The sequence below is a fragment of the Entelurus aequoreus genome, linkage group LG12 (genome assembly GCF_033978785.1).
Source record: "Entelurus aequoreus isolate RoL-2023_Sb linkage group LG12, RoL_Eaeq_v1.1, whole genome shotgun sequence".
NCBI classification, from domain to species: domain Eukaryota; kingdom Metazoa; phylum Chordata; class Actinopteri; order Syngnathiformes; family Syngnathidae; genus Entelurus; species Entelurus aequoreus.
The window spans coordinates 23,532,294-23,556,616 of NC_084742.1; the positions used below are offsets into that span (position 1 = coordinate 23,532,294).

The following is a 24,323-nucleotide window of genomic DNA, read 5'->3' on the forward strand; positions in this document are numbered from 1 at the left end:
CCGAGCAACAGCTCAACTTTGTGCGGCTTCACCCTTCTTCATCCCCGGACGCTCTTCTTGCCCTTCTCCCGACATTTGTGCTCTCTCGCGGACGGGGAGAAGCCTGCCTCCACCGGGAAGTCACGCCGGTGTTTGTAGAGACTTTTTGTGAGCGCGGAGAGCACCTTCTCCGTGGGCCGTTTTGAAGGCGAAGAGACGCAAACAACCTGGCGGAGGAAGAGGGCGTTCTAAGTTAAAAGTCACCATGGAGGTTCCCGGTATGCAGGTAAGCACAAAAGGTAGACTGGGCTGCTTTCACAGCCTCCTCGTCAGCCAACTAAACCAGTTTATCAAGCGCCGACTTGTCGTTGTGAAAGAGCAAGACGCTTTTATTCCTCGAAGTCCAACATAGTAGTCATACTGGGGGGAGGGAATTGACATGTTTTTTCCATTTGAAGAACAGAAGTCACAGGATGTTATTTATGTAGTTTGCTCATTTTCCTCAACTGATGTACTAACATCATGTGGTTTATTTTTTTTTACACATGTAGCATCATCTACAAAGATACAAATAATTGCTATTGCGACATCTAGTGGACACTTTTAGAACAGCAGTTTATTTCATTCAAAAATGTCCACTCATTTTTATACTTGGCAAACTCATCCCACCGGCCAGATAAAACCTGTTCAGGCCCGCGGGCTGTACGTTTGACACCCCTGGACTAAACGGAAGTGACAGTGGAGCAAGTTACAGCGACCTACAGACTTCCGGAACACGGCAAGTGGCACCCAAGGCAAAGTCATCAGAAAGAAATAAATAGAAGAGATGGATGAAGGAGGCTATGGAAGTTATGAAGTGAGGGGGCGTACATGGTTTCGCACACCTTGGACAAAGTCGTTCATTGTTGACTCCAAGGCAGAGAACAGAGAATGTATGACCGGGTCGGGGAACTTTATTTAGCAGTTAAATCGACTGTTGAAATGTTAGTTACTGCAGTTTTATTGAAAATTGCTTGAATGTTGAAAATTTGAGCAGAAGAGCTTTCCTTTTGTTAATTCAACCTTAAGTGTTGGTTGCACTTTCTTCAAGTAAGAGATGAATGCATTGGCTGTTAATTGTTGTTCACTTGCTTGTTTGCATCGATAATTATTATTATTATTTTTCCCTTACAAGAAACAACAGGAAGATAGGAAACTTCACCTGCAGTATCCAAGACACTGGTTGATTTTTATTTTTAATAAAATGGGTCAAATGCAGAGGACAAATTTCACCACACCTGGTGTGTGTGTGACAATCATTGGTACTTTAACTTTACTAAATCGATTTCAACTCACTGAATCGTCTCGGATCGTATTGTTCTAAAAAAATAACGTCCCTTAATCGAATTGGCAACCACAAATTCCGAATCGTTGTTAAAACTAATCGTTACACCCCTACTATTGTGTTTATGAAACATGCTAAACTGAATCTATTGTAGGTTATTATCTGACAGTTAGATATCATATAGCTGACGGCATATACAATACGTCAACATTTTTTTCACCATAGAAAAGGGGGGGAGCTAAATACACTTGGTCTCGTTGTGATGCAGGCTGTGTTTGTACTTACAGTATGTCACAGGCCACACTTAGACACTACCTCTGGCAGGTATGACACTGACACATTTTAATTAAGTCTATAGGGTTTAAACAACGGTCAGTAGGTATTTTAAATGGGCAGATGTGATCTGTGACAGGCACAAAGGGGGCTTGGAACTCCTAAAAATGCTTGCTAAAATGTTAGAATAATTTGCAAAACAGCTTTTTTTATTATTTACTTATGTACATACAACTCGTCCCTGTTCTTTTTATGTTGTAATAGTGAAGTGTCAGTGGACACTGAAAAGCTCTCAGGTGTGTCAACCTGTGCAACCTGCCTAGGTGCGCTCACTCCACCCGCTGGCGGGGTGGGGCGGACACAGTGCTTGACTTTGGCTGTCTCTCTTTTGGCACACTTGTGGTTTGATTTGTGACCTTTCACACTCAGCATTTCGAGTGCACAAGTGTATTATGATAATGATATTTTTTGTCAGAAAAGTCTGGGGGAGGGGGGAAAGCAGACTAATATTTTACTGTGTGATCCAAATGTTCCCAAAAATGCTCCGTTGAGTTACAAATCACCATTGAACCACGAAAAAGAAGAAGTGGGTAAATATTGTAATTTCCCGTGAGTGCACAATGACAATTATAACACCCTCTGTTGGATTCATAGGTGCAGCCCCCTTTGTTCCTGTAGATAGTGCCATCGATCCACTTTCTATTTAAATGACCATTATAAAAAGTCTGCAGTATACATATTGAATTATTGCAATTGAAAAAAAACATTTATTTTGATTTTAATGCAAACATGTTAGAACCTTGGCAGGAGGGCTTAATGATGTTTGAAAGTCACAGTGTCATGACCACTTGGAAAGTGAGAATGTATTGAATTAAATCTTTATTGTTCCAAGGTGGCGAACACATTTCCTGTCCTAGTTGTTATGGTTTTAATAAATAGTAGTATTGTTGACCTGGGATACCACGGAGACAGAGTTGTTGCTAAGCAGGCTGGGAATCCATCAATGATCATTTGCTGTTTTTGCAGTCTTTTGAAGCAAAACAGGAAATGTTCAGTTATTTTCACACAAGGTCGTTCTGCAAAGGTCGTTTTTCTTTGGGGGGTGCTGTTTTTATGCCGCCTCCGCTCACAGCTGTGACCTTAAACCCCTAAAACAAACAGACACGCATACAGTGGAGCTCTTGAGAACATGTGATCTTCATTTCACCGCAGATTAATTTTTTACAATCAATGATCGCTGCTGCACGCATGAGGATGAGGAATGATTGACATGCTCAAACTAGCGTTAAATGTTTAACTTGGTTGTTTTCTGTTTTTTGGCTACTACGGCCTCAAAAGGGTCAGAGTTCAGCCTCGAGCCTCTATGTAAGCGTGGTTATGTTGTATTTTGTGTTTAAATGTTTAGTGTACAAATAGCTTTTGTTGCATTTCGTCTTGTCAACTTGGATCATTAACAACACAATCAAACTGGAAAAGCACTTGTTTATTCTTAAAGGTATTCTAGTAAATAATGTGCAGATGAGATGTGGCAATATCAAAATATTGCATAGAATCACATTTTGGCAACCACTGCATTGCCATTTAGGGTTGATTTCAACTTTAGAGAGGGTACTTAAGCAAGTGAACAATGTGAATGGGTGAATGTGGAAATAGTGTCAAAGCGCTTTGAGTACCTTGAGGGTAGAAAAGTGCTATACAAGTATAACCCATTTACAAACCCCAAAACCAGTGAAGTTGGCACGTTGTGTAAATCGTAAATGAAAACATAATACAATGATTTGCAAATTCTTTTCAACCTATATTCAATTGAATAGACTGCAAAGACAAGATATTTAATGGTTGAACTGGTAAACTTTGTTATTTTTTGCAAATATTAGCTTATTTGGAATTTGATGCCTGCAACATGTTTCAAAAAGCTGGCACAAGTGGCAAAAAAGACTGAGAAAGTTGAGGAATGCTCATCAAACATTTATTTGTAACATCCCACAGGTGAACAGGCTAATTGGGAACAGGTGAGTGACATGATTGGGTATAAAAGCAGCTTCCATGAAATGCTCAGTCATTCACAAACAAGGATGGGGCAAGAGTCACCACTTTGTGAACAAATACGTGAGCAAATTGTCGAACATTTCCCAACAAGCTATTGCAAGGAATTTAGGGATTTCACCATCTACGGTCCGTAATATCATCAAAAGGTTCAGAGTATCTGGAGAAATCACTGCACGTAAGAGGCAAGGCAGAAAACCAACATTGAATGCCTGTGACCTTCGATCCCTCAGGCGATACTGCATCAAAAACCAACATCATTGTGTAAAGAATATCACCACATGGGCTCAGGAACACTTCAGAAAACCACTGTCAGTAACTACAGTTTGTCGCTCCATCTGTAAGACACTGGACTGTTGAACAACTTAAGCTGTACATCAAGCAAGAACGGGAAATAATTCCACCTGAAAAGCTTCAAAAATTGGTCTCCTCAGTTCCCAAATGTTTACTGAGTGTTGTTAAAAGGAAAGGCCATGTAACACAGTGGTAAAAATGCCCTTGTGCCAACTTTTTTGCAATGTGTTGCTACCGTTAAAGGCCTACTGAAATGATTTTTTTTTTATTTAAACGGGAATAGCAGATCCATTCTATGTGTCATACTTGATCATTTCACGATATTGCCATATTTTTGCAGAAAGGATTTAGTAGAGAAAATCGACGATAAAGTTCGCAACTTTTGCTCGCTGATAAAAAAAAGCCTTGCCTGTACCGGAAGTAGCGTGACGTCACAGGAGCTAGGATTCCTCACAATTCCCCGTTGTTTACAATGGAGCGAGACAGATTCGGACCGAGAAAGTGATGATTACCCCATTAATTTGAGCGAGGATGAGAGATTCGTTGATGAGGAATGTTACAGTGAATGACTTGAAAGGCAGCGATGGACGTATCTTTTTTCGCTCTGACCGTAACTTAGGTACAAGCTGGCTCATTGGATTCCACACTCTCCTTTTTCTATTGTAGATCACAGATTTGTATTTTAAACCACCTCGGATACTATATCCTCTTGAAAATGAGAGTCGAGAACGCGAAATGGACATTCAGTGCCTTTTATCTCCACGACAATACATCGGCGAAATGCTTTAGGTACGAGCTAACGTGATAGCATCTTGCTTTAACTGCATATAGAAACAAAAGAAATAAACCCCTGACTGGAAGTATAGATAGAAAATCAACAATACTATTAAACCGTGGACATGTAAATACACGGTTAATGCTTTCCAGGCTGGCGAAGGTTAACAATGCTGTGCTAACGACGCCATTGAAGCTAACTTAGCAATCGGACTGCACAGAGCTATGCTAAAAACATTAGCTCTCCACCTACGCCAGCCAGCCCTCATTTGCTCATCAACACCCGTGCTCACCTGCGTTCCAGCGATCGGCAGAAGGACGAAGGACTTCACCCGATGCGTTTGGCGGCCCGGAGACGTAGGAAGTCAAGGTGAAGTCGGCGGCTAGCGCGGCTAGCGCGGCTAGCGCTCCAACAAAGTCCTCCTGGTTGTGTTGCTGTAGTCCGCTGCTAATACACTGATCCCACCTACAACTGTCTTCTTTGCAGCCTTCATTGTTCATTAAAAAAAATTGCAAAATATGTCCAGAATACTGTGGAATTATGAAATGAAAACAGAGCTTTTTGTATAGGATTCTACGGGGTACCATAACTTCCGTTACTCGGACTTCGTCACGCGCATACGTCATCATACCGCGATGTTTCAGCCGGATATTTCCCGGGAATTTTAAAATGGCACTTTATAAGTTAACCCGGCCGTATTGGCATGTGTTGCAATGTTAAGATTTCATCATTGATATATAAACTATCAGACTGCGTGGTCGGTAGTAGTGGCTTTCAGTAGGCCTTTAAATTTTAAGTTAATGATTATTTGCAAAAAAAAAATTAAGTTCCTCTGTTCGAACATTAAATATCTTGTCTTGCAGTCTATTCAATTGAATATACGTTGAAAAGGATTTGCAAATCATTGTATTCTGTTTTTATTTACGATTTACACAACGTACCAACTTCACTGGTTTTGGGTTTTGTACTTGCAGAGTGCAGAACTTTCACAAAAATAGTCTCTATCTCCCAATAGTAAATAATTGTCGTTCCTTCTCCAATTTATGACATGTCTTGAAAGGACAAATATAATCTTAGAGAAAAATGTAATTTAAAAAATGTGTATGCATGTACAACACTTAAGACCTTCAGTATATCAGTATGTGGAATTAAATGGAATGGATTAAGCAAAGAAATCAAACAATGTACTAACTCTTCAAACTTAAAGTGTTTACAAAGTACAAAGAAGAAGAACCATGATAAACATTCTGAATTTATTTCATCCATCCATTCTTTCATTCTCAAAATAATCTTACTTATCTTATCATATGAAATATAACTTACTTCACCAATTATTTATTTATTTTTATTGTGATTACTTATGGAGTATATTGTGAATAAATTGAGAACATGAAGTGAACAAAAGTTTTAGCAACTGTTATGTAAAAGAAAAGGGGTAGGATTAAATAAGCTCTGCTTCTTCCTACTAATTTTCTAACATGTTGAAAAGAGAAACTGGAAATTGTGATGTATCATGTTGTATGCTTGCATGTTCGAAATATGTTTGTGGAGGGTGTATAGTGTTTGAAGGCCGAAACACCCAATGATGCAAGGGCACACTACTGAAGATGTGTCGCTTGTCCAATTGTCCTGGAATTTAACCCTGACCAAGTCTCATATCCCATACAACTCACAAGAACACCCCACACCCCACACCCCGACGTTGTCTGTCTACCACTCTCAACAACAAGGACATCTCGAGTGAGTACTCTACACATTTGGCACAAGGGACTGTTCAACATCTCGTCCTGTGTTTTTTGATCCTCAAACTCAAAGTTTAATCAAAATCTGCCCATAGCGTTTTAGTTAACGAACAAATAGACAGACAGACATAGCCAAGTAAATCGAAGGACCACAAAAAATTTAAGTCTGTACGTTTTTGTTTGTCTGTTGCTTCGACACAGGCTGCAAGAGGGTTCACTCTTTGCATCAGTCTCCAGAGTAGGGCGCGTGCGTTCTAATGCGGAATTAAATAAACAGAGTGAATTCTTCTTTCAGGCATCCACTCTCTATGATTACATTGACACTGCAGGCCAAAGTGGACCAAAACAGATTTTTTCGATATCTGATTTTTTCGTTTACATCTTTTTAGTTTACAGGTTAAATGTGATCTTTATCACACTCCAGTAGAAATGCACACAGGCCCCAATGTGACCTCGACGTCACTTGCATGCGCAGTTGGATTAAATTAAACAGAGAAAGTTGACCAGATTCCGTAAATGAACAAGGAAGTTGCTACTACACGAGATAACATGGACGCCACAGATCAGCGGGTGAGTCGGTTTGTGCCATGGCTGTTGTGTAGAGGAAGTAGGCAGATGATGGAAAACAACTGCAGGAGGAGGAAGAAGAGAATTGCAAAAAGGAAAGGGATCGTGCTGCGCACACAAAGATGACATAAAAGTCAAACAGGTCGAATTGCCAAATTGCCAGTCACACTTGAAAAGAGCAGATTCCAAACAAATTCGGTCTACGTGCCGTTGTGGCCCAAATCTGTAGTGAAAACATCAATTTTGAGTAGCAAAAAAATATCCAATTTGTGTCAATTGAGGGCAAAAAAAAAGTAATATAGTAGAAAAAGTTAATGTAGTAGAAATTATTCAGATCACTCACAAAACCTGATCATGTGTTTTTTATACTATTTAATTAAAATCCACCTATAACTTTTTGAGTTACCTTTGTTGCTAACTGACAGACAGACCCCAGCGATTACATATACAAGGGGAAGTCCTTGGCCACTTACCTCCTTCTGGCATCAACAATTTACTGGCCAATCTCTAAACAAGACAGCTGTGATCAGGAATGTCAGGAAAGTAACAGTTTGCTGCAATTAGCAAATTCATGTCATTGGATGGATGTCATTAAAAACGACAAGCAGACAAAATGCTGTCTGGCAGATGAATGGAGCTGGAACACTAATGGACACTAGGGTTGCGTAATACAAATGATATCAATTTGGCCAGCGATAGGGATTTTAATACTATTGTTATATTGTGATTAGGGTTGTCCCGTTACCAATATTTTGGTACCGGTACAAAAATGTATTTCGATATTTTCTAAATAAAGCGGACCACAAAAAAATGGCATTATTGGCTTTATTTTAACAAAAATATTTCGGTACATTTAACATATGTTTCTTATTGCAATCCAAAAACAATTTTGGCCTTAAATAAAATAGTGAACATACTAGACAACTTGTCTTTTAGTAGTAAGTAAGCAAGCAAAGGCTTCTAATTTGTCTGCTGATGTATGCAGTGACATATTGTGTCATTTCTCATTCAATAATTTTGTCAAAATTATGAGGGACAAGCTGTAAAAATGAATTATTAATCTACTTGTTCATTTACTGTTCATACCTGTTTATTTTTCTGTTTTAACATGTTCTATTTACTCTTCTGTTAAAATGTAATAACTTATTCTTCTGTTGTTTGGATACTTTACATTAGTTTTGGATGATACCACAAATTTAGATATCGATCAAATTTCACACAGACAAGCAAACAAACGTGTCCTCAACGGACTGTAGCGTCCTCGGTAGCGGCTAACATCCCTCCACAGTGCAAAGCTGCTTTTAGGTCAGCAATCTTTGTCTTCATGGTGGCAAATAATGCTTCTTACAAGTATCATCCCTGGAGGATGAAGAATAGCTAAAAATTCTACACTATACAGTATGCATTGTAGGAGAATACAATAGCTAGATCTCTTAAATGTAAACAAGATGGGTGGATTGATGCAAATATAGATAGTAATGATACCAAGTATCATATCATTGTTTGGTTGATATTACAGTAGTTACATCTATATTTTTTATAATGAAAAAATATTTTGCCTTTCTGTTATTGTTTACAAAATCTGGAAATAAATCCCTGCACACAGGAGGACTTTAAGATCTAAAACCAAAGGATTTAAATCAGAGCCAATGGTGATATAATTTTAATATCTAATTGATATTGTTACAATTGATTTCTTGTAATCAGACAATATTTTTGGTATGTTGGATGGAATTTTTACCTGACATGTTTCGACTGTCATCTGCAGTCATCTCCAGAAGGGACCTGACCACTGTGACGTGTTGACTATCAGCTGTTCTTATAGGCGTGGCCAACCAGGCAGACCTGTCAAGTCTACCTGGTTGGCTCCCCCCTTGAGATACTTGGTATTGGATTGATACCCAAATTTGTAATATTACACGAAACTAATGTAAAGTATTGAAACGACAGACTAATAAGTGTTTATTACATTTTAACAAATGTGTAAACTGAGCTATGTTAGAACAGAAAGTAACTGACTATTAACAGTAAATTATTAAGAACATTAATAATAGTTTTGAGAAAATAATACAACATTACAAAATTATGCAATATCAGAATCAGAATAAGCTTTATTGGCTAAGTATGTTCAACACTCAAATAATTTGACTTGGTAGACTGTGCTCTTTTTGTTCAATGAAAAAAATAAAGAAACAAATTAGAGAGCGCAGTACCATGGAGGCCATACGTGGCGCCATGTTACAGCATACGTCAGCAGCAAAATTAGGAGCCCTAGTAAGGGAAATAAGCACAGGTACGAAAAGTCCAGGAGGCGCCTCCTCCCCCCAAAAAATGAAAAAACAATGCAAGCTAAAAATTGCCTTTAGGCTGCACTTTGGACACCGCTAAGTTAGTATTAAGAACCACTGATTTACAGATCAGTTTAGGTGTTTATATTAGGTTCTGCAAGGGGTTATTGTGTCTTAGTCTCAATTGTTTCCTTCTTATTTACGTGGCTATCACTCCTTCTTCCGTGTCACTTGTTTCACCTCTCTCCGGGAATGCACAGATTTGATTGGCTGAGCAGTATCTTGTGGGCTGGTTTAACTGGCAAGCAATTGGTCCGTTTACTTCCTGATCCGATAAACCAGTATCGTAAAGTCTATAAAAGCTGCGCCGGTCAAAATAGAAGTGCTTCATCAAAACTTCAAATACTATTAAAATAATTGACTATAGGTCCAGGTCCATATGGGACAGTGTCTGGGTCTGGACTTGGACCGTGGTCTGCCAGTTATTGATCCCTGGACTACACGATCATTAGCAAGAAGCTTGATAAGGAGATGACCACTGTTGGCGTAATAATTGATAAATGGAAGGAATTCAAGATAACAGGCCATCACTCTGAAGTGCCATGCAAAATTCTCCTGGTGGGGTAAGAATGATTGTAAATAAAGGTGAGAGACCAGCCCAAAATTACAAGAAATGAGCTAGTTAATGATGTCAACAGAGTTAGGACCACGGTCACCAAGAAAATTTGACGTAGATTATAAATCGCTTTTCTCTAGTGACTCAAAGCGCTTTACATAGTGAAAGCCATCATCTAAGTTACATTTAAACCAGTGTGGGTAAAGTGTCTTGCCCAAGGACACAACGGCAGTGATGAGGAAGGCGGAAGTAGGGATCGAACCTGGAACCCTCAAGTTGCCGGCACGGCCGCGCTACCAACCGAGCCATGTAGCACACTTTTCTGTGACGGATTGAGACCCTCCTGCCCAGGAAGACACGTGTACATGTTAAACACATGCATGCATAAAAAGCCCAAAACTGTCAATTCCAAAGAATCAGGCGAGGGTCACACTTCATCACTTTCTTCTCGTCCCTGTGTGTCCCGCCTGAGTGTGGTTGCGGCAATGGCAGAAGGGCGTGGTGAGGCTGCGTGTTATTACAGTTCCTTTTTTTAGTCTGGTGGAAAGTCGAGCGAGGCCACAGAGGCTCCTCACGAGCAGCCAAGGCTGCCAGTGGCTTTAAAGCCTCTTCTCACAGGCTTTACTTAGCTACCTTCTTTGTGCCATTTTGTGGTTCAACATCTCCATTTATGTGTGTGTGCGCAAATGTGTGTGTGTGTGTGGGTGTGCGTGTGCGTGTGTGTGTGTGTGTTGCCTTCCTGTTATCTCTAACTGCCACGCTGCCTGAGTTCCTTTTTGGTGCTGCTCCTGTTATTTTTTTCCAAAATGATCTAGTTTGTTACAGACACATACGTTACTCTCATAACTAGTGTTGGGCTGTCTTTCTGTCTTACCGTGGATTGTCTGCATTAGGGATGTCCCGATCCAGGTTTTTGCACTTCCGATCCAATACCAATGTTGTTTTTGCACTTCCGATCCGATACCGACACTGGTCGATACTGGCCTCTCCGAGCATGTATTAAAGTTTAAAGTTATTTAGCCTACTTAGTTGTCAGATTCATGTTGAAAAGGGTTTTAGTACTCTTGATAACAACTAGCCAGCTGAATTAGGTGAGTTTGAATAATACACAATGGTTGGTAACAAGAAACTGACCTGTTTATTACAAAATAGACAAAATTATACATGACAAACAGAAATGGCATCATTGAACTAGGGCTGGGCGATATGGCCTTTTTTTAATATCGCAATATTTTAAGGCCATAGCGCGATACACGATATATATCTCGATATTTTGCCTTAGCCTTGAATGAACACTTGATGCATATAATCACAGCAGTATGATGATTCTATGTGTCTACATTAAAACATTCTTCTTCATACTGTATTAATATATGCTCATTTTAAACTTTCATGCAGAGAAGGAAATCACAACTAAAAAAAATCACTATTTTTTTCATACGGTGTTGATCTGGAAATGTTTGCCTCGGCATTTTGATGGTGTGGGCGTGTGGCACCGAATGGAGATATTGACATGCGGAGTTTCAAACACTCTTAATTCTCTAGCAGGTGACTTTTCAAATGATGCTACATATTAGCAGTAATGCTACTTTTTATAGCAACGCTTTTGCTCCACACTTGACAAATTACGGTTGTCTGTTCGACATATTCCCACTTGAAGCCAAACCACCGCCAGACGATGGACCCCCTGCTGTTTTTTGGGGGAATGAATTCTTCCTTCATTTGTTACCAGATTCGCACCTTCTTTCTCTCATATTACCGCTAGCATCACAGCTAACGTTACCCATGCTGCTACCTCTCTGCTGGGAGAGGGCGTATACGTATGTGACGTATGACGTGACGTATGTAAGAAGGTGCGCTTTCTGTCTGGGAGAAGGAGACACAGGAAAGAGTGAGAAGAGCCTGTCGTGTAATACCAGCAGCTAAAAGCAACTGCATGAGAACGTATACTCGAATATCACAATATAATCATTTTCTATATCGCACAGAGACAGCTGACATTTTTGCCAGTAACTTTTAATTGACAACCCTAGTGTGCATGGAGTGAGAAGAGAAACTGATATCTTAATATATCATCAACTCAATAACAGAAACTTGTCTTTAGTTTTGTTGGTTTTAATGCAGACAGTGCGGCAACATCCTGACACTTCCAATGTGTCTGTTTAATTAGTTGGACACTGCAGCACCTGCAGTGAGTGATTTTGTCTAAAAGATGGTGCCATAGCACAAACAATAAAACACCCTGTCAGGGTTTTTGCTTGTTTTTTTAATGAAATTATTTATATTATTGCCTTCAGCAAAGAAAAATCCATAAATTAGCCGTGCCATTTTATAAGCCACAGGATTCAAAGCATAAGGAAAAAGTAGCGGCTTATAGTCGGTAAATAATTAAATATGTCAATAATTAATTAGAAATTGAATTAAAGGCCTACTGAAATGATTTTTTTAAATTTAAACGGGGATAGCAGATCCATTCTATGTGTCATATTTGATCATTTCGCGATATTGCCATATTTTTGCTGAAAGGATTTAGTAGAGAACAACGACGATATAGGTCGCAACTTTTGGTCGCTGATAAAAAAAAAAGCCTTGCCTATACCGAAAGTAGCGTGACGTCACCGGAGGAAGGACTCCTCACATTGTCCCATTGTTTACAATGCAGCAAGAGAGATTCGGACCGAGAAAGCGACGATTACCTCATTAATTTGAGCGAGGATGAAAGATTTGTGGATGAGGAAAGTGAGAGTGAAGGACTACAGTGCAGTGCAGGACGTATCTTTTTTCGCTCTGACCGTAACTTAGGTACAAGGGTTCATTGGATTCCACACTTTCTCCTTTTTCTATTGTGGATCACGGATTTGTATTTTAAACCACCTCGGATACTATATCCTCTTGAAAATGAGAGTCGAGAATGCGAAATGGACATTCACAGTGACTTTTACCTCCACAACAATACATCGGCGAAGCTCTTTAGCTACTGAGCTAACGTGATAGCATCGGGCTCAAATGCAGATAGAAACAAAATAAATAAATCCCTGACTGGAAGGATAGACAGAAGATCAACAATACTATTAAACCATGGACATGTAAATACACGGTTAATAATTCCCAGCTTGGCGAAGCTTAACAATGCTGTTACTAACGACGCCATTTAAGCTAACTTAGCAAGGGGACCTCACAGAGCTATGATAAAAACATTAGTTATCCACCTACGCCAGCCAGCCCTCATCTGCTCATCAACACCCGTGCTCACCTGCGTTCCAGCGATCGACGGAAGGTTGAAGGACTTCACCCGATCATCCGTGCGGTCGGCGGCTAGCGTCGGCTAGCGCGTCTGCTATCCAAGTCAAAGTCTTCCTGGTTGTGTTGCTACAGCCAGCCGCTAATACACTGATCCCACCTACAACTTTCTTCTTTGCAGTCTTCATTGTTCATTAAACAAATTGCAAAGGATTCACCAACACAGATGTCCAGAATACTGTGGAATTTTGAGATGAAAACAGAGCTTTTTTGTATTAGATTCAATGGGGTACCAATACATCCGTTTCAACGATTGACGTCACGCGCATACGTCATCATATATAGACGTTTTCAACCGGAAGTTTAGCGGGAAATTTAAAATTGCACTTTATAAGTTAACCCGGCCGTATTGGCATGTGTTGCAATGTTAAGATTTCATCATTGATATATAAACTATCAGACTGCGTGGTCGGAAGGAGTGGGTTTCAGTAGGCCTTTAAATATGTAAATGTGTTTAATGTATCTATAATTGAATGTAAAAATAAATTTAACTATAAAAGCATTTAAATATTATTTCAATATTGAATTCCCTTTTTATTATTATTTATTTTCCGAAATCAATAAATTATCTGAATATGTAATTTATTTCACGATTTAATTATTTATTTATTTAATAATTCCATGAACCTATGTGGCAGCTAAGATTGTCCCGATACCAATATTTTGGTACCGGTACCAAAATGTATTTCGATACGTTTCCAAATAAAGGGGACCACAAAAAAAATCTTAACAGAAAATCTTATGATACATTGAACATACGTTTCTTGTTGGAATCAAAGAATTTTGTCATAAAATAAAAGTGAACATTCTATACAACTATTCTTTTAGTAGTAAGTAAGCAAACAAAGGCTCTTAGTATGGCAGCTGACGTATGCAGTAACACATCATGTAATTTTCCATTCTATTATTTTGTCAAAATTATGAGGGACAAGCAGTAGAACCTTTATTATTAATCTACTTGTTCATTGACTGTTAATATCTGCTTACTTTCTGTTTTAACATGTTGAAATGTAATAATCACTCATTCCTTTCAATCCAATTCCAAGTAGTTACAGGATCATACATTGGTCATAATTACTGACACACATGTTTATGCAATAACTAATTACATTTTGAATTAATCAAAAAACCATTTGACCCTCCATATCATCTGACTAATGTTGGCAAATGCTTGTCGCTTCTTGGTACACCTAAGTTCTGCAGCTTTCATCATGCATGTATGAACAAACTCACTGGGAATACAGCGTCGATACTAATGTTATTTTGTTAGCAATTATGTAGTTTGCTTCAACTGCTGCTTCACCGACCTCGGCTCAGGGTAAAAGTTGACTGTTGTTTGTTCAGACCCACGAGCAATTCATTTATCCTCTCTCCTTAGTTGTAATTGCAAAGTGTGGTATGTTTCACTGTGATAAGGTTCATCATTGCGCAGAATGTTATATTCCTCAAGCACTGGTACTCGGTAGATTACAACACCAAAATAGTTTCCCATTGATCAAGGTAGCCTACGCCTCAATTAGAAGGAGACACATTTCTACCATCTGCTCGTCAGTGACTCTTCTTCTTCCCTGATTAAAACGGTATTATTCAGGGACTTTTCAGGAATAGCATACTTTTAACTCTTAAAATTCATCCCTGAATTAGGGAAACAAGGATAATCCTTTTTAGAGTTTTTTGTGGGTACACCATGGACTGGCCGTCTTTGAACGGAACCCTTGCAAATCTCTTGTATTCTTATCCCATTCTGATTTTTTTTTAATTTTTTTAAATTTAACTGATTCAAACACATCCAACATGAAAACTGACAAGTATCGCTTACTTAATGCTATCTATCTAGCTTGATGCTGGCATGCTAACTGTTGACTTTTTTAGCTAATTTGTCATCTCAAAATGCATGTATTCATATATTGTGATATATAAAGTATTTTTTTCTTTTAAGAATTAATTTTTTCAAATGTTTTTTAGGCGTTATCTGTGCCATGTACGTGCTGTGCGTCAGCTGGAAAGAGGAGCTTTTGTAACCTGTAATTTATTTTGAAAAGATTTTAGTATAATTTTTTTACCAAATAATATATTGTGGGAGTCGGTATGAATCAAGAATCAATTCCAAATTGATTTGTCACCATAAGAATTTAAATCAAATCGTGAGTTGTCACATTCACATCTCTAGTACTTAACGCTATCTTGTAAGGTGGTAGCATGCAATGGTTAGCATTGTCGCCACTTTTTCCTGTGAACTGTAAACCTACAAGGCATGATGTGAACTCATAATAGAACTACCGTAGCATTCTTAGTACTTAACACCAGGTATCCTTGAGGTGACTGTTAGATTCAGAATTGATTCTCAATTCAACATTATTCTAAATTCCAACTGATCTACACTATGTAATATTTGTTATAAAATAAAGTAATAAAACCTTTTCAAAACACATTACATGTTACAAAAGCATTTGATGTATGACATATATGCATTTTAATTTTTTTTTTTTTAAATTGATGTACATATTTGTATATATATACCGCACTATAAGGCGCGCCGGATTATAAGGTGCACCTTCAATGAATGGCATATTTCAAAACTTTGTTCATATATAAGGCGGTACCGGTCCGTGGATCGATTGGTACCGGGCCGCACAAGAAATAAAACATAAAACATAAAAAAATAATTGTATTTATTTATTTATTTTTTAAATTAAATTAACATAAAAAACACAAGATACATTAGTGCACCAACCCAGAAAACCTCCCTCCCCCATTTACACTCATTCACACTCATTCGCACAAAAGGGTTGTTTCTTTCTGTTATTAATATTTCTGGTTCCTACATTATATATCAATATAGATCAATACAGTCTGCAGGGATACAGTCCATAAGCACACATGATTGTATTTTTTTATGACAAAAAATAAATAAATAAAATACCACGAAACAGTCCTGTCGCACGTGTTACATTTCGCCAATATTTCATTTTTTTTAGTAAAATAAAGCCACACTTCGACCGCCGACGCTCGCTATCCATGCTGGACTGACTCGCTCGGCTACATAGGCTTGGCTATGCTAACACTTCCGGCGGTGGGCGCTTCTTCGTTGGTGTTTAGCGGCTTCTTCTACCGGTCGGCGGACTTATTCTTTTTTTCCGGTCGGCGGACTGGGTATCGAAACTAGGAATCGAAATTTAAACTTTTGAACGATTCCGGGAGAATCGGAAAGTTAGTCCCGGTTCCAATCGATACTCGATACTCGATACCCAACCCTAGTCACTGATCGCCTTGTGTTTAAACTCTGCGTCGTAAGCGTGTCTCTTAATAGGAGCCATTTTGGGGTCTTTACATAAACACACAAATGGAAATGAAACGTCATAAATCCCAGCATGCATCGCGCGCTTCTTCTTCTTCTACGGGGGCGGCTGCTTACCATAGAAGAAGAACTTCTTCTTCTACGGGGGAAAATGAAGTTGGCGACTGTTTACCGTAGTTGCGAGACCTAAACTTTATGAAAATGAAGTTTAGGTTTGTTGTGGCTCAATATTGGTCCATATATAAGGCACACCGGATTATTAGGCGCACTGTCAGATTTTGAGAAAATTTTAGGTTTTAAGTGCGCCTTTTAGTGTGGAAAATACGGTATGTATGTTTTTTAAATCAATTGGTAGAAATATTTAATTGATTTAGACTCTAAAAAAAATTTGCAATTTAGTGAATTGATCATTCATTTATTTTTTTTGAACAACTTGAAGGAGGCCTGCACTTTGTGCCTATTATTCACAATCTCTATGTGTATTCTAACTAGTGAACAAGAGGCGACTAACAGTGCAGGAAATAGGGATTCGATCTATAAAACCCTTTAAAAACATAAAAAAAAACTCCAACAATGTTTTATATACATGATGCTAGTATATACAAATGTAGTAACAGGCACATTCATAATACATTTTAAGCATTGCCGGAACTTGTTGTGGTTGTTGTCTCGCTGTGTTGTACCCCTTTTGTCCCCTGAATTTCCCCCTCTGTCTTCCTTATTTTGTCTTTCTATCCCCTCCTGCTCCGGTCTGGCTGCGCCAAACATTAATAAGAATCCATTTAATAAAGTCAAATACAAGTAAGGAAACAAGAGAAGTATCCAACACTTCTCTTTTGTAAAGTAAATCTGTACAGCAGATATGGGCATCTACATCAACAATATGATTTGCCTGAGTTGCTGGACAGGACAAAAAGAAATAAAAAATAAGCATTGCCGTAACCTAAATACGGTGTATATATATATATATATATATATATATTTTTTTTTTTAAGCTGTCCTGTCCAGCCAGTCAGACAAATATTTTTGTTGATGTAGATGCCTATATCTGCTGTAAAATTTACTTTAGAAAAGATACGTGTTGGATACTTCTCTTGTTGCCATATTTGTATTTGACTTTATTACATGTTTGGGTACAATTTTATCAATCAAAACCAGTTTTATTTTAAGTAATGTAAAAACATGTAATAGCAACATTTAAGTAATATAACATTTATCAGAGCTGTAGTTAACAATATAAGTGACACCCATTGTTATTAAAAAAGTATAGATTTTTAATGGAGAATTGATTCTGAAATTAATCGTTACACCCAAAAATCGAATCTGGTTGTGCCCAAAGATTCACAGCCCTACCAAACATGTTGCTACAATAAAAAACGAAAAAGGAAAATCTTGTGTCCTAGAATATTTGTGGCATTTGTTCAACAATCTGGGAGTAGTAAACTAGCAAAGTGTCACCTTCCAGCCACTTCTCGCATCAGCGCAAACAAGCAGTGTGAGGCGGACCTCGATTGGCTTGTGTCTCGGTACTGCCTTCTCTTTCGCTTCGCCATCAGCGACCATGCTGCTCCGACGCAGTGAATGACGCCTCCCCTTTCTAAACTTTTCCAAACACCCACGGCTCGCCTTAAATTGTTCTTCCGTTCTTGGTTCCAGCATGGTCACTTTTAGACTTCGCAATATAAACGGCGAGTCTTCTCTCAAATGATCACCTAATAATAATAATAATAATAATGGATTAGATTATATAGCGCTTTTCTATCAACTAGATACTCAAAGCCCTCACAGAGAAGTGAGAACCCATCATTCATTCACTCCACATTCACACTTCTGTGGTGGTAAGCTACATTTGTAGCCACAGCTGCCCTGGGGTAGACTGACGGAAGCGTGACTGCCAATTTGCACCTAATGCCCCTCCGACCACCACCTATTATTCATTCACCAGTGTGCGCGGCACTGGGGGCAAGGGTGAAGTGTCTTGCCCAAGGACACAACGGCAGTGATTTGGATGGCAAGAGGTGGGGCGTGAACCTGGAACCCTCAAGTTTCTGGCACGGCCGCTCTTCTTGGCAATACTGTCGCCGTTGAGCTGCTTCTCATTTATCTAAATGTTCATAGACCGAAAAAAAATGCAAATTGAGGCGTTCGTGGATCAAGGTTCCACTGTACATCCCAACTTACTGTACACTGTCCGACTTCACTGGGATGCTGACTGATAGGATGTTTATATCTTTCAGCACAACACTTGTACTCCCTGTTCAAATTATGAATTTGTGATAATTAGAGATGATATTACATTTTAAAGCATGTATCGGCCGATAATATCGGCAGTCCGATATCGGCCGATAAATGCTTTCAAATGTAATATCGGAAATTATCGGTATCGGTTTCAATATTATCGGTATTGGTTTCAAAAATTAAAATTCACACACACAAGTGAATGCAAGCCATACTTGGTCAACAGCCATACAGGTCACACTGAGGGTAGCCGTATAAACAACTTAAACACTGTTACAAATATGCGCCACACTGTGAACCCACACCAAACAAGAATGACAAACACATTTCGGGAGAGCATCCGCACCGTAACACAACATAAACACAACAGAACAAATACCCAGCACCCCTTGCAGCACTAACTCTTCCGGGACGCTACAATATACACCCCCCCCTCTACCCTCTACACCCCAACCCCCACCCCCACCTCAACCTCCTCATGCTCTCTCAGGGAGAGCATGTCCCAAATTCCAAGCTGCTGTTTTGAGGCATATTAAAATAAATAATGCACTTTGTGACTTCAATAATAAATATGGCAGTGCCATGTTGGCATTTTTTTTCCATAACTTGAGTTGATTTATTTTGGAAAACCTTGTTACATTGTTTAATGCATCCAGCGGGGCATCACAACAAAATTAGGCATAATAATGTGTTAATTCCACGACTGTATATATCGCTATCGGTTGATATCGGTATCGGTAATTAAGAGTTGGACAATATCGGAATATCGGCTATCGGCAAAAAAGCAATTATCGGACGTCTCTAGTGATAATCCTCAATCCTCTGGGGAAAAAAAATGCTGGAAGCAAACGATTATCTTCCTGAGTCTTCCTAGCAATGTCTTCGAGTCTAAATTGAGTTCCATCTTTTTGACATATGGCCACAACCTTTTAGTGTACAAGTATGAGGCATGATTTGAAATCTAGCACAAACCTTTACCAACTCAGAGGTGATGCAGCTGTAGCTGGGTTGCCTTCGTGATTAAAGCATTGTGTTACTAAAAATAGTTTATCAGCGTTAACTCTTACAATAACAATGTTGCTAATAATTGGTTAATTTGCAGATGACGGCATGTGATGGAGTATTGTTGGCAGTTTTTGAATGTTTTTAGAGGGCTTTATAGGCGGAATATGTAAGTGCTATTGTCTACATTGTTAGCCGTCCCATACTTACAATTTAGAATGCACAAAAAAAGAGAAAGATGTGTGTTCTTGTCTCAAATAAAAATGCTGAATGATGGCAAAATTCCAAATAAATTGTTGTCCTCCTTTAACACTATCTTGCTAAGTGGCTAACAAAAACGACTGAAATGAAAAGCACAAAATGTTTCCATATTTTTCAACTCATGTAAACCTTTTTAGCATCAACGCATTCAACCGAACAATTTTCCACATCCCCAGACCATCCATTTTTCTCATATTTTCACATATTCGACACGACATTCCAGTAAAGCTTCAGTTTTTCTAGAGTTCCCTCTGTATTTAAATGTTGTTCTCACATGAACTGCTATGATATGCTGTGGTTTTTTCTTGTCTCAGAGCTCTCAGATTAATCCAGAAGATTTATTCAACAAATTGGACCGCATTGGTAAAGGCTCCTTTGGAGAGGTAACGTACTCTTTGTCTTACGTTTTAAATTATTTGTCTCTTGTGTTCACTTCTTGTCATTTTTTATTATCTCTGTGTCTCTTGTTGCCCCGCAGGTGTTCAAAGGCATCGACAATCGCACACAAAGCGTGGTGGCCATCAAGATAATCGACCTGGAGGAGGCAGAGGATGAAATTGAGGACATCCAGCAGGAGATCACAGTGCTGAGCCAGTGTGACAGTCCTTACATCACCAAGTACTATGGCTCTTACCTCAAGGTCTGCCTATGCTGTCTTTTTTCCCCCAAACATGTCCTGTCTCGCCACTCAGGCAAATCATATTGTTGATGTGGATGCTGATATCTGCTGCACAGATTTACTTTGCAAAAGAGAAGTGTGAGGCACTTCTTTTGTTACCTAATTTGTATTTGACTTTATTAAATGGATTTATGTAATGCTTGGCACAGCCGGACCGGAGCAGGAAGAATGACACAGGGGAAAATTGCGGGGGCAAGAAGGGGATAAGACAGATTTCTTCATTTATTTACAGACATAATTTGATATTACTTTTGTTAATATCAGAGTCCGTTCTGTAAAAAGGTAATCCCTAGAAGCGTACAACTTATGGATAGGGACCCACAGTTGAAATATACATCATCATATAATATACAAAATACAATACAATTCATTTCAAAATCTACCCACTCAATATCCATTTACAATTTCATACCAACCTACCAACAGGCTGACATTTATAGAGAAGGAATCTTTAAATCCACCAAATTAGTCTGGATATGCTTTTATTCAAATTTGAATACAAAGAGACAACAAAAACAACACCAACATATGATTTCTAAGTGAAGAACAACAGTCTTGTTAGCATATTGACTTATTTCCTTCTCTGTTGTGTCCCTCAGGGCAGCAAACTGTGGATCATCATGGAGTACCTTGGTGGAGGTTCTGCACTTGACTTGGTAAGCCTTAAGTAGAGCCCAGCTCACTAGCCTAGCCAAAATAATGACTTGTGTGTGTGTGCAGCTGCGTGCAGGTCCCTTTGAAGAGTCCCAGATCGCCACGCTGCTGAAGGAGATCCTAAAGGGTCTGGACTACCTCCACTCGGAGAAGAAGATCCACAGAGACATCAAAGGTGTGTGCGCGTGGACACGTCATGGTCACCCTCACAAAGTGACAGCTGTAAATCATCCTCAGCCGCCAATGTGCTCTTGTCGGAGCATGGCCAGGTGAAGCTGGCCGACTTCGGGGTGGCCGGTCAGCTGACCGACACGCAGATCAAGCGGGATACCTTTGTGGGGACGCCCTTCTGGATGGCGCCTGAAGTCATCCAGCAGTCTGCATACGACTTCAAGGTTGTCCTCTCACGTGCCGTAAACTGACCATCGCCACGGCAATATTTTGTCACAATCTGAGTTTCCCCCCCCAGGCGGATATCTGGTCGCTGGGCATCACCGCCATTGAGCTCGCCAAGGGGGAACCGCCCCACTGTGAAATGCATCCAATGCGGGTCCTCTTCCTCATCCCCAAGTCTCCGCCCCCCACGCTGACGGGCGACTTTTCCAAGAGCTTCAAAGAGTTCACCGAGGCGTGCCTTAACAAAGACCCCAGCTTCGTAAGCTTCATCCTGTGTCATTGTGTCCCAACACTTTTTTTCATGTAGTGTGTGGCTGTACCTATTGTTTATTTTAATAATTGATTAATTATTGAGTAATCGGATTTAAAAAAAAACAGTTATAGCCTCAATGCGTATGTTAGGGAAACTACTTAAAATTTAAAAAAAGGTTTGCTTGCCATAGCTTTTATTTTTTTATTATATAAATGTACATCAGCAACATTGAAATTACACTTTTAGCATGTGTGCTTTAATAAAAATAAAGACTCCGCTGTTCGCCGCCACACAGATTATGGCACCTATACATTATTGCTCTCACGTGCGCTGTGTTGCAGTAGTCTCGTAGAAAATACGTCCGCATATTTAAAGTTCTGGACATTCCATGTACTCTGGATTTTATACATTTATTAGTTAAAACAAAGTTTTTCCTAATCAACTAATCAATGCAATTGATTGTGAGAGGATGTGTTGTCCAACTGAAGTGTTTTTTTGTTCATTTCATTAATATGTCCATTGTTGTGCTGCTTGCTGCACTCTGTGGACAAAAAGACACACACTCTCCTTCCTCATTGTGTCAGTGACTCTTTTTCCCTCAGCGTCCCACCGCCAAAGAGCTGCTGAAGCACAAGTTCATTGTCAAACACTGCAAGAAGACGTCGTACCTCAGCGAGCTGATCGACAGGTATAGGCGGTGGCGAGAGCAGGGACACAATGACAGCAGTTCTGACGACTCCGACAGGTACGTGCGCGCTTTTAGGGCTGCGTGCACGCCCAGGTACTTGAGCTTCATTTATTTTTGTGTGCTCAGTGAGTCCGGTGACAGAAAGGTTGATTCTCCCGAGTGGAGCTTCACGACGATCCGCAAAAAGAAGCCAGACAGACGGCGGCCATTTAACGGACAGGTAAAGAGGGGATGAAGCCTCTACTTCCTGCTTGCTTGATAAACAAGGGCAGTGTCTCAATTTGTGCACGTCTCTGTACTTACAACTTTTGAGTGCATTAGCGCGTTAACCCTGAAAAGTACGACAATATGCAGTCAACTCTGTCTGGGTGGTGCACTCAACATGCCCCATACAGTATGCTGAGTTGCAGTGATAAGCCCGAACCAGCACCTTCTCCTTACTCCTGCTGCTTCAACAAACAGGTAATGCTGAAGTTGAGGTGGCGTGGCACAGATGGTAGAGCGGCCATCCAAAAACTTGAGGGTTCCTAATACGAGATCCAGCGTCTGTTGTGTTCTTGGGCAAGACATTTTACCCACCTTCCTACCAGTGCCGCTCACACTGGTCTATGAATTTGAATGAATGTCCGCCGGAGGTCTAATCGGCCATAGGCGCAAGAATTTTCCGTCAGTCTACCCCAAGGCAACTGTGGCTACAAATGTATCTTACATTGGATTGAGTGAATGATGGGTTCTCAATTCTCACTGTAAAGCACTTTGACTGTCTAGAAAAGCGCTACACAAAATCTAATCCATTATTATTATTACTATTATGGATATCTACACACATTTTGTGAGCAAGTTATTAAAATTCCTTATTATAATGGGTAATATGTACATTTCTGACAACTAGCTTAAAAACTTTGAATAAAAAAGGCTGGTTGGCTAAAGACCTCGAATGAACAAAAAAAAAATCTCAACATTATGATCTCCAATGATTAATTCCATAATTTATTTACATGATGTTATTTTTTTGGAAGGCAAAATGGGACAGAATTAAATAAACCTTAAATGTGTTGTTGATTATAATTGGAATTCAATACAAAATGTTTTATTAAATGTATTGAATTTAAAATTGTTTAATTATTTTGTAATTATAATTATTTCACAATTTTAATTATTATTGATTTCATTTTATTTAATTATTAATGACATATTTAAGTAATTATTTGAAAAATGTATGTATTTATTTGTTTTAGTCCCACTCGGCCCTTTATACTATTTACTAAAATTTCAACAATTGTGTTTTATACTGAGGCGTTTGAAAATAAGTGTCTGGAAAAAGTATGGAATTTGGAAATTTGAAATCTGTAGGAATCCTGAATTTCACAATGAAAAAGGAGAGAAGAGGAAACATAGCTTGATCTTCATGTCCGTGAAGTGCACAATGACAGCCATAGCGATGGGAAAAAGTGACACTTGTCAACATTTGTCCCCTCAGTAACTAAGTACACAGTATTCATGTTGATGTGTACTGACTGAAGTATTTCATTTGAGACATAGCAAAGTTGTTTTTGGTTTGTGTCCTCTCAGGATCAGCTGAATGTGTCCACCAGTCTGTCTACTGTCATCTCGCCTGTCTTCACTGAGGTCTGTCTACAAACCTACACA

The 24,323-nt window shown here is 39.2% G+C and overlaps 1 protein-coding gene across 1 annotated transcript in view; it reads left to right on the forward strand.

Annotated features, from left to right (window-relative positions):
- Positions 1-24,323, forward strand: part of stk26 (serine/threonine protein kinase 26) — a 25,234-nt gene continuing 911 nt past the window's right edge. Inside the window, exons 1-10 of the mRNA XM_062065265.1 lie at positions 1-265; positions 20,318-20,386; positions 20,482-20,643; positions 21,282-21,338; positions 21,403-21,511; positions 21,574-21,731; positions 21,806-21,991; positions 22,588-22,730; positions 22,800-22,893; positions 24,246-24,302. Coding sequence (XP_061921249.1) covers positions 245-265; positions 20,318-20,386; positions 20,482-20,643; positions 21,282-21,338; positions 21,403-21,511; positions 21,574-21,731; positions 21,806-21,991; positions 22,588-22,730; positions 22,800-22,893; positions 24,246-24,302 — 1,056 coding nt within the window. The 5' untranslated portion in view covers positions 1-244. The remainder of the gene's footprint in view (positions 266-20,317; positions 20,387-20,481; positions 20,644-21,281; positions 21,339-21,402; positions 21,512-21,573; positions 21,732-21,805; positions 21,992-22,587; positions 22,731-22,799; positions 22,894-24,245; positions 24,303-24,323) is intronic.